The sequence below is a fragment of the Sinocyclocheilus anshuiensis genome, unplaced genomic scaffold, assembly GCF_001515605.1.
Source record: "Sinocyclocheilus anshuiensis isolate Anshui unplaced genomic scaffold, SAMN03320099.WGS_v1.1 scaffold403, whole genome shotgun sequence".
In the NCBI taxonomy this organism is placed as follows: Eukaryota; Metazoa; Chordata; class Actinopteri; order Cypriniformes; family Cyprinidae; genus Sinocyclocheilus; species Sinocyclocheilus anshuiensis.
Window position 1 is genome coordinate 574,083 of NW_015552553.1, and position 11,572 is coordinate 585,654.

General features: G+C 37.2%; 1 protein-coding gene across 1 annotated transcript; it reads left to right on the top strand.

Moving 5' to 3' along the window:
• Window positions 1–768: 768 nt before the first annotated feature.
• Window positions 769–2,728, top strand: LOC107664524 (uncharacterized). The gene is made up of 3 exons (XM_016455116.1): window positions 769–974; window positions 1,140–1,215; window positions 1,639–2,728. The coding sequence occupies exons 1-3, from the start codon at window positions 795–797 to the stop codon at window positions 2,058–2,060; spliced, it is 678 nt and encodes a 225-aa protein (XP_016310602.1). The 5' UTR covers window positions 769–794; the 3' UTR covers window positions 2,061–2,728.
• Window positions 2,729–11,572: the final 8,844 nt, after the last annotated feature.

Here is an 11,572-nt window from a genome sequence, read left to right on the forward strand (position 1 = left end):
CCTGCTGGCAGAGAATGAATTTGCATTTTTCAATAAGCCCTTCTGCTCTGTTTAGACCAGGGGTGTCAAACTCAGTTCCTAGAGGGCCGCAGCCCTGCAGAGTGTGTCCCCTTCAAAAATTGCTCTTGAGAAAGTTTGTTTATTGTGTCGTTTTGGGATGCCATGGGATCTGGGGCCGGTTGCATAAACTGTTTAGACTCTTAAAAAGTTAGTCATCTAATTTTTTTTTTCTTCAAGACTGGTCATAACTTTTTTTATTCAGTTATGAGAAGGTAGATTGGTCTTATTTGTATTGGAAAGGTAAGACTGATTACCCCTTGGCAACTGCTAGTTGGTCAAAGTAGTTCTTGAAACACAGTCTTAACATGATGGCTACGTTTATGCAACTGGCCCCTGATCTCTGCCTAAGTGCTATAATTATGACTAATGCATCTTCGCATAGTTTTTTTTTTTTCTGCCATGCAACATAAGCTAATAGTGACCGCTCGTCTCTAAAGGGATTTTTATTTTTCAAAGTAATGCCAAGGACAAAGCTCAAACAAATGACGAAATAAACGGAGTCGCTGTCTTTATGTGTGAAAGAGAAACCTCTGAACAAAAGCGGGTTCCTCGAGATTGATGCATGAATTAACTTAAGCCGGATGTGCAGCGCGTTTGGACATGCAGACGCGCGATGAGTAACGGTGTCTCCCGACGGGAGGAGAGAGGGCGGTCTGTGCTCAACGTCACATGAACTATAAATAACAGCGCCACTGGCAGCCTGACCAAGTAACGTGGTTGCATTATCTGTGCACATGGTTCAAGCTGAGACGTTCGAGTTTGGCGTGGAGCAGGGACAGATGCTGCAGGTCTTGATGCGGCACTGTCAAACCATGAAGCGTCAGGAGACACGACTGCGTCTGGCCACCGCGCTGCTGCTTGCAACGTTCTTCGCGACTTTGGTGTGGATACAGTTTCACCAACAAAATACTACGGTAAAATACAAGTCGAAATTCTTTGATTTTAAACTTACAAAATGATTAACAGCCACAATATCAAACACTATCAATCTGATTAAATAAATATAATAATTAAATGCATCCAATAATTTGTCAAAAGGGAGGAGTTGAAAACTGTCTCTGTTTTTCTCTACATCTCAGGAAGCATTCTCAGGCGCTCATCAAGAGGCTTTGAAAACTACAGATTCACCAATAGGACACTCTGTTCATCTTGAACGTACGTTTAATTAGTGGTAAATTAGTCAAAAAGAACTTAATGTAGCCTACTGTAGGCTATTCATTTTAAGTGTCATTATACCATCAAAAAAGTAATGTCACATGATACACTCTAAAAAATGCTGGGTTGTTTCAACCCAACTTTGGGTCAAATATGGACTAACCCAACCGTTGGGTTAAATTTTTACATTAAATTTTTAACCCAAAAGTTGGGTTAGTCCATATTTGACCCAAAATTGGGTTGAAACAACCCAGCATTTTTTAGAGTGTATGTATATAAGACCCCCTGAATTTTGTTTGAGAGATCTGTCAGAACAATTCTGTGCAATTTAAGCTTCAGAAATACCATAGGAACATTTTTGTGACCTAGGGTCAAGTTACACAGTGTTTTGTCTTTTGACTTATTGTCTCTCTCTTAAAACAGCTTTAAGACAGATGCATGCTTGTTCAGAACAACAGCCCATCGAGTGGTTGGAAGTGGATGATGGCTATGACTCCCAAAATTTCAAGCTGGAAAACCAAACAGTCCTCCACATCTCCACAGAGGGCCTGTATTTGATGAATCTGAAGATCTCTTACCGTACAGCCTATGGCCAGTGTGAGCCTGGTACAGATTTGACTTTAGTGGTCAATGTCACACAGCAGCATAGAAACTATGAAAGAGAGAGAGAGATTATAAGTGCTAAGGAGTCTATGATTTGTAGAGATTATTGGTTTCAGTCGATCACTATGAATCGAGCAATCAGGTTAGAAGCTGACACTAGTCTCAGGGTGAGAATTAACCAGAAAAGTTGCAAGATTGTCAACTGGGTTAAAAACAGTCATTTGGATGTCACTTATGTCTAGAGTTGTTTGTTTTTTGAAAAATTCGTATTTGTATTTGAGATTAGTAGAAACAGCATTAAGCAGGCGTTTATTTTTTTTAATGACCTATTATTTAGGTGCTTTAAGAAATACTAAAATGTTTAAATTAAATATTTTCAGGTTTATTGAGAGGTTTACTCTTATTCTTTATGTTGAAACTGTTATTAAATAACATGACTACCCATGTACTATCCACAAAAGAGGCATATTTTGAATATAGTTATTAAGTGTTGTGACAGCCAAATTGCACCAAAATGTTGGTAGCAGGTGAAATTATGTGTGTGTTTTATGTTAAAACTTTTTAAATGTGCATTTATGAACTGATTCATTAAGAGTTGTTTGTCATTTGATTTTAAAAATCAGGTCTATTAAGTTTAATTAACTAAGTAAGAACCCATCCTGTTCATTGTATTTACCTCTAGGTGGCAATCGCATACATCTGCATTTCAGAATGTAACATGTTTTTGTGGTTCGCTCATAAATCTGTAGACTTGTCTTGAAATTCAAACAAATAATGTTTTTACAAATATTTGTTTCAAAGATTCAATTTATAAAGCCACGGTCAACAATTTACTACACAATGATTTAAAGGTATATCTAGAAACAACAATGCAAAAAAACATACAGAATACACGGAACACCTTGTTTATTTCAGGTCACTTTAATTAGCTCTCGATTGCCTGTGTGTGTCTCCTTGATTACTGGATCAGGAAACATGCTGCATTTTCTCTGTACTGCCTGAATAAAAAAACTTGTGGTAAGAGAATCAGTCTTTGTCTGCTTTTGTTCATTGAAGATGTTCTGATAGACTGTTTAGCATTGAACAGAGGCAGTCTAATCTGACAGACTAAAACCTCTTTGGAATAGTGATTTTGCTGAATACATGAATAGATCATTGAGACCAAGATACAGGATAAAACCGGACTGGACTGGGTGCTTCCAATGACAATGAAATTCTGAAAAGTGAAACTCTTAAACTGAACATCTGTGCAAGAGAAAATTGCCAGGTGCAGTGTGTACTAAGCACATACTGTGCGGAAAAGTACACACAAATGACTTCTGCACATTAAAAGATAATGCTGAATGAAAGACCTCTGGCCCAGGCGAAGAACCTATTCTTAAACAGTGTGGTATCTGTCTGACACACCTTTCAACCTTCCGGTTGGTGTTTAACACTCAACAGACTTGGTTTTGTGGAGTAAATTCCTAACGGTTGACAAACACACCTGCAAATAGGGTGATGCTGGAATTGTATATTGCATGCAGATTGATAAGCATGTCAAAACAAAGAAATTAATTAGTTGTTGAACTTTTAATTTCTTTTTCCGACCCCTACAGTTCTGAATCACTGGAGGGGATTTCCAGTCCAAGGATGTGTAAATGTTGTAGTATGGTTTTGATGGTACACCATAAGTTTGCAGTACTTACAGTCACTGGCTTTCTAAAAAATAAAGACGACCAATTGAACATGTAAGGAAAAAGGACTAATGGATGTAAGGACCAAGTGATGTGACTCCGAATAACTCAAAGTACAGCAGTAGTCAGCATGGTGGACTGATATACTCCTAAATGAGAATCGAGATCGAGCACATTACATTTGAAATCTAATATTTAGTTGTGCCAGAGTCAGCTATTTAAAGTGTTTGTGATACACACGTTAAAGTCCATCAAACTTATTTTGCAGGAGGTGGAATTTTTTTTACAGTGAAGGCAATATCATTCATGAACAACTATAAAGATGGATCAGTCAGTAATAGAGGATGTGTGTATTTGAGGGATGTGCTCTGTGTTTGTTCTCGTGTGAGTATGAAGCGGGCTTATGTGATGTCCAATTGGTGACGATGATTGTTGACTCAAGGGAAGAGGCATGTTTACCATTAATTTTCCAATAGGAGCAAAATGGAAATGATTGAAAGGTTATTACTAAAGATTGGGGTACTAAGACTCAGACTGCAAGTATGAACTCGGACGCACTCAAGTGGACTTATTCTCGAACTTGACATGACGTTTTGGACATAGTAATAATGACAAGACATTAATAAACAGGTCAAACAAGAAAAGGTCCCCGGGACGTCCCCTAAATGGCCTCTGCGAATGTCCCCCAGACGTCAGCGTGTAGGGTCCCCTTGACGTCGAGCGGACGTTCGTGAAGACGTCCTCCGGACGTTCAAGGGGACGTTCACAGGGCTTGCAGCAGCCATTCGGGACGTTTAGGGGCCTTTCGCTTTAAGTCCTCTGAATGTCATTTTATTTTACTTTTAGGCTAATCAAAGACAACAGACACGTTGTATGGAGCAAAATACGTTTATTTTAATTGAACAATTGTAAAGTTGCTGTGCTCTTTCCGTGTGTGTGTGTGTGTGCGTGCGTCTCTGGTTGTCAGCTGTGGTTTGTCCGATGGCAATTCTTCCCATTGTCTTCTAACCTAAAACAACAAAATGAACACATTTGGATTTAGACCAAGCGGTCCGAAATTTAGCGCACATAGGCCTTTTTGTTTTCACTGTATATATCCAGTGTCAGAAAGTGTTTGTTATTCATCTCATTCATTAAATTTGTTGATAAATATTTTTAACAACTTAAATGTAGTATATGTATGAATGCAGATTTTTTTCAGTGCAAAGATAAGCTTCTGATTCGACCCTTATAAAAAAAACACGAGCGTGACGCGAGTTTCAAATGTTAAAATCACATGTGAAGCACACACGAAACGTGTGGAAAAAGCGTGAAAAAAAGTGGTTACATTTTTGTCAGAAGCATACGTTTCCTGTGTGTTTCATATGTGATTTTAACATGTTAAGCTCATGTGACGCACATTTAACCTCATTCTATAAGGGGATGTATGATTATATTGAGTATGTTACATATTGCCTTTTGCCATTATAGGCAACAGAAGAGGCGCTCAACAGAAGGCACACACACTGCAACATGTGAATGAATGTAAGCACAGTCAAATTCACCAACACTCAAAAATCTGTAAGCTTTGTTAGTTCAGCTAGCTGGCTTATACATTGTTACATTTTGTCTCTTTCTACAGGATACAAAGTGTGTGCAGTGTTCGTGGACTACCATCAGCTGTTTTTCTTGTTCCTTTGTCTTTGTTTCCCACAAAAAAAATCCTGCAGAAGTGTTTGTGAAAATTCCAAATGTCCAGAGTATTTTCTTTATTGTGTATTCTTTATTATTTACACTTTTCTGTTTTCTTTCTTATCTTACTCTTTCTGAGCCCTTTTGTGAAAATATCAAATAAATAAGTATATATATATATATATATACACATTTTCAGATGTGGTTCTTTCTTATATTTCCTGTAGAAGCCCCTTGTGATTCCTGTAGGATTCTTGTAGGATTTCTGTGGTATTCCTGTAGCATTCCTGTAGGATTCTTGTAGGATTTCTGTGAGATTCCTGTAGCATTCCTGTATGATTCTTGTAGGATTTCTGTGGTATTCCTGTAGCATTCCTGTAGGATTCTTGTAGGATTTCTGTGGTATTCCTGTAGCATTCCTGTAGGATTCTTGTAGGATTTCTGTGAGATTCCTGATTCTTGTAGGATTTCTGTGAGATTCCTGTAGCATTCCTGTAGGATTCTTGTAGGATTTCTGTGAGATTCCTGATTCTTGTAGGATTTCTGTGAGATTCCTGATTCTTGTAGGATTTCTGTGAGATTCCTGATAAAATCTGTCCGCTACCACCGCTACTTTATTACAAGAGTTCCCTACTGATCCAGGGACAATAATTTAAAATAATAATAATTTTAAAATAATTTAAAGATAATATAACAATGTTGTGTAGTGTTTAATACTATAGACACAGCCAGTTTTACTCACTGAAAAATTATTAACTCTATCTATTGTATTTATATTGGTGCAGGTTGTAAAAAACCTGAATGAGTTTCTTTGCTCTGTTGACCCCACTGACTTCCATAGTACAGTATGAAAAAAGAGATAGCCATACTGTAGCACACCAACACATGGTTTAATATTTTATTTTTATTTAATATAATATTTTATTTTATTTAATATTTTATTATTTAATATAATTATTTTTATATATTTTATTGGTTTTAAGTTTTTTCAAAACTTGTCAAGTTGTTTAAATCGTTGTTTTTAAATCATCATTTTATGAAATTAGGCCAAATGTTGGAAAAAGAACATTTCTATCAATTTCCCAAACGATGGGACCAGATTGTTTATACCTGCTGTAGAATAGGTCATTCCAGGATTTTATTCCAGGACAAACCATCATTTTATGGTTTAGGATGTTGATATAAACACTGATCTAACTCTATTATTAACTCTATCTATTGTATTTATATTGGTGCAGGTTGTAAAAAATAAAATTCTGTCATTTGCTCACCACAAGTTGTTCTAAACCTGAATGAGTTTCTTTGTTCTGTTGACCACACTGACTTCCATAGTACAGTATGAAAAAAGACATAGCCATACTGTAGCACACCAACACATGAGGAAATGTGATGTTAGCAACACATTTATAAACTAACAGTTGTTCATGTGAAATGACTGTGGAGCACATACAAGGACAGAAATCATTTACTCACCCCTGGTGTTGATCTAATGCTGTATGGCCTTCTTTATTTTATGGACCATGACCAAAGGCCAATATCAGGATTTTCATTAAATGCATACAATTTCATATCATATTCCCCCAGAACATATTCCCTGCCATTATACAGATGAGAGTGAGCAGAACTTTTTTTTTTGGTCCATAAAAGAAAGAGAGGCATAGGGAATTCAAACAGTAAATTGCTTTTCATTTTAGGATAGACTATTCCTTTAATGCACAGCTAGCCGTGGATTATTCCCGCTTATTCCATGCTCAAGCATGGATTTCTGCAAGAAAAATAAAAAGAAGTTATTGAATGTTAAGTCTTTATTTGCTGTGAAATAGTGTGAAGTTTGTGTGGCCATAACCTTAAATTCAATACCAGCAAGCATGCAAATTCTAAAAGAATAAATAACAGGTCAGTCAAACTAAACAATATTCCAGCCTGTCAAGCAAAATGTACTTACTTGTCTCCTATCTTCTTTTGCAGTGAGCTGATTAGATTTTTCACTGCGGTCACTGAAATTATTTTCATCTGACAAGAATTTTGTGTAATTTCTATTCTTGTGCCATGATTGTCCTTTGAACTTGAATATTTGTTGTATTCATTTGTTCTGGTTTGTTTTTCACCACTGTCCTTTTAATACATATTAATTGATAATGTCCTCCGCTGCTGTAGTATTTAGGCATTTTGAGAATTACATATCACAAATCAGTGACTATACTTTGATTTGTTTTTTTTTTGTGGTGTGAAGTACTATTGTGTTATGGTAAATTAAATATGTTAATAAGAGAGTTTCTGTGGTTTGTGGTTTCTGTGTCTTATGCACCATTTTTGTATGAAATAAGTAAACTTAACTAAGTAAACGTCATTTAAACATTTTTGCATAAATACAATGAACTTCGTTTGTACGTGATAAGCCGATACCCATGCATTTAAAATTAGTCAATAACTGAATTTTTGTTATTGTCTCAATCCAGTGTGCAAATGTTTAATCGGTTTGAAACCATAGAATTGTGATCACTTGTAGATATAATACATAAGGACAGTTATGCACTTGTTTTGTATCAATTGTAATTAATGATACTGCATTTTACAAATGGGAGAAAACCCTTTATATTCTTTGACCAACAGTGTGTGGACACTTACCTGTGATGATCATAAATGACATAAACATAGTATAGATAATAGGGGATCAAATCTGAGCTTTTTACAAAGTACTAGACAACTGTTGCATATACTGACAACTTTAGATGTCTGATACATGAAGTCTAAAAGTGTGTGTTTTGTCTTTATCCTATCTTGCACATAGCAAATTTATGGTATTAATTTTTCATTGTACATTTATGAAATGCACTGGGATGCCTCCCTCTAAAGGAGGATTTTTCTCCCAGAAATGAATTGATAAAAAGTCAAAATTGTTTATAGCAAATAGATAAATATTTGTTCCTTTTTGTAAAATTATATTTTCTCACAAACGTACCGCATAGCAATAAAATCTTTAAAATAAATGCAGTTTGTTAATTAAATTATGGCGTATGACGTTGCAGACTAAAAACGCACAGAACACACTGGAAACATGTACTGGTAATGAAATTACGGGCTAGTGACGTTGCAGTTACGTTGCCAGTAAGTCATGAAATTACCTATTTATTACTAATAGAGACCTGTCTGGGACGTTCTTGGTTATCTTGTTGCGTTAGGAGGACGTACTGACGACGCTGTAAATTGTAGGTATGATGACAAAATTTTCAACCACCCCTAAACTCAAAATTGATCACATGACTAGACAGATTAGAAAATTCTCTTTACAAAGACACCTGGATTGTGAAAATCAGTTGAGGATTGAGAAAGTTATGATATTTATAATATTAGGGATTATACTAAAATGTTAGAACCTCAACCGAGGTGGTACTAACAAAATTTCCATAAAGTGGAAAAGCGCCATAATTAGCCTATTACAGTACCTTATTTTAGTGGCTGGTAAATGTAACGGGTGCTATATTAACTTATTAATTGCAAAATTTCTCCCTTTGCAATTATCAATTATTTTATATTTTGAGATGTCATGTTTCTTGTTTATTTTCAGTGGCTGGTGTATTGTTAATATGGTACGTGGTTCCTTTAATAAAGGGGTCATATGATGCGATTTCAATTTTTCCTTTCTCTGCACGCTAAGCTGGGGCTTCCCCTCACGGTAGGCTGCTGTGTTTTTCGTTGTGAAAGCGAAACTACTTTGTTTGTTTGGGCAGTAGAGTAGCACTTGTTATTTGTAATTTCTCCGATCACAAATGCAGACAGAGTTTTATGTTTACGCGGCGCGACACCAAATACACAAAATAATGTTCTTTTTAGCAGCATCATATGACCCCTTTAAGAATTGTTCTGTTCCAGTTGCTCTCCTTCAGTTAGCGGGAAGCGCTACTCTGAGGAGAGGTGAGTTTCGCTGAGGCGCCGTATAAAAAGTTTAAAATGATTTTTTTTTATTATTATTATTATTATTGTAATTTTGTTCTAAAATGCACTTTACTCCTATTTAAACGTATGAAGATTGTGTGAATAACAAAATCCCTTTCGCCAATAGGTTGACGTTACAAATGTGAGAGAAGGCCACAGATTCAGGCTTGTTTTATGTGTCCTTTTATTCATGCAGGTATGTTCTCATTCATGCTTCTGTTAATACTGTTTTGAATTTATGGAAAAAGCTTTATTTTTTTATGAAATATGTTGAACACTATTTGATTTGATTATATGAGAAACATGAAAACTGTAAATGTGCTTCAGTTTGCGGGAAGTGCGATTGACGAGAGGTTGATGTTACAAATGTGAGAGAAGGCCACAGATTCAAGCTTGTTTTGATTTATGTGTTCTTTCATTCATGCAGAATAAAATATGGCCTGAGTAATTCCTGTTGCTTGGTCCTGTTCATCCATACACACAATTTAGAGCTAAACAAAGATCAGTCACATAGAGATGGATGAACAGTGCTCAAGGGACTCCCAAGGGACCCATTTTCCTATCCTTGTTTATGCATTTGTCTCTTATCAAATTTAAAATAAAGATAGAGATTAAAACGAAGTATTTCAAAACATTCCTGTTAGAAAAATCCCTGGCTCTCTCCAAATGTATAGTAGTATTTGTTATCTGGCCTCTCCCTGTTTCTCAGGTTTCCTGGTGGACTTGGTCCTTCTGATCTTAAGTGCTGTGCTCTCCCAAATTCCAGAAGGGGAAGAAATAGCTAGGCCTGTTGCCTTTGCCAGCAAGACCCTGACCATGTCACAGAAGTACCCTGCGCACAGGCTAGAGTTTCTGGATTTGAAGTAGAGTGTGTGCAAAAGAGTCACTGGCTCAAGGGGCACAGCTTCACAGTCTGACCTGACAGCAGTCCACTTACGTATATTATGACGAAGCCAAAACTCAATGTCTGTGAACAAAGGTGGGTTTCAAAATTAGCTCCTTATTCTTTCAACATAAAGCATATTGCAGGATCCAAGAACGTTGTGGCTGACTTTTAGCAGAGATCCATTAGCAAGGACAATTAGCTCATGAATGAGAGTTACAACTACTTACTTACTGAAGCTGATGTCGTAAGAGAAGAAGGAATACAGGATGTGTTTCGTCTGAAGGTTGAGTGTCACAAGATGAGTGATCAGGTTAAATGCCCAAGATGATTGGGAAATGGCGACAGTGACGCGAGCGGCCACTAGCCAAGTTCCTCTTCCTATGTTCTCTCAGGATGAGTTGGAAAGAAGCCAAGAGCTTGACCATTTCTTCGTTTCATACTTAGAAAAAGACGCCCTTCAAGACAAGAGAGAGTAAAACTTGACTACAGGGCTTTGGCCCTTGTCAACAATGGCATCACCTTAAAGTGTGTGATGGGATTCTGTACAGGGTAACTAAGGACCCAATAAGCAGACAGAAAAGACATCAATGTGTTCTACCTCAGAGCATGGTACAAAAAGCTCTACATGGCCTTCACAATCTTGCTGGTCACCAAGGACATGCTAGAATAATTCACTTGGCGAGACTTGGTTCTTCTTCTGGCCCAAGATGGAATGCGAGATCAGAAAATAAACACTTGGGATCAAGCATCTCGGAGCAGTCTAACCGAACATTAGGAAATATGCTTTGCTCCTTGCCCCTGAGAGCTAAGGATAAGTGGCCACAACAAATTCAGACTCTGACTTTTGCTCACAGCTCAACAATACATGAGACAACGGGCTATGCACCTTTCCAGCTCATGTTTGGACATGTCCCTCAATTGCCTGTGGATGCAATGTTCAAGCAAGTATCGAAAGAAAGATCCAGTGTTTGCTGATTATACCAGCTATGTTGCAACTTTAAGGACGTGATATGTGGCCCAGTATGGTGTTCCCATACTCAGAATTTGTGCTCTGCATTTCACCCATCCAAAAACACACAGCCGGAGCAGTGGGCTGCAGTTTGGTGCCTTGCTCAAGAGTCTCACCTCAGTGGTATTGAGGTTGGAAGAGAGCACTGGTCATTTACTCCCCCCACATACAATCTGTGCTGGTACCGAGACTCGAACCTGTGACGTGACCTTTGGATTACAAGTCCAACACTCTAACTATTAGGCCATGACTGCCCAATGTCTCATCTTTACAAAAAAAGGTGGTATATGGTAGGATAGGTGAGCGAGCTAAGCGACTCCGCGCTGCTGTCGCCACAGTCTGACATAAACGAGGATCTGCACGCTGCTGAAATTATTGAAATACACCGTTTTAAATGTATTTTAATGTAATGGTTTTAATTGTAGCGGCATGTTTATTAGGATTAATCTCCAATCTGTCTACAATATAGTGCTACAATAACTGTACTCAGACCTATGACTCCTTTAGGCTATGATCAGATCAAAACAGTTATTTTTGAATAATCGACTCTGGGCTTAATATTTCTTTATTTGAATG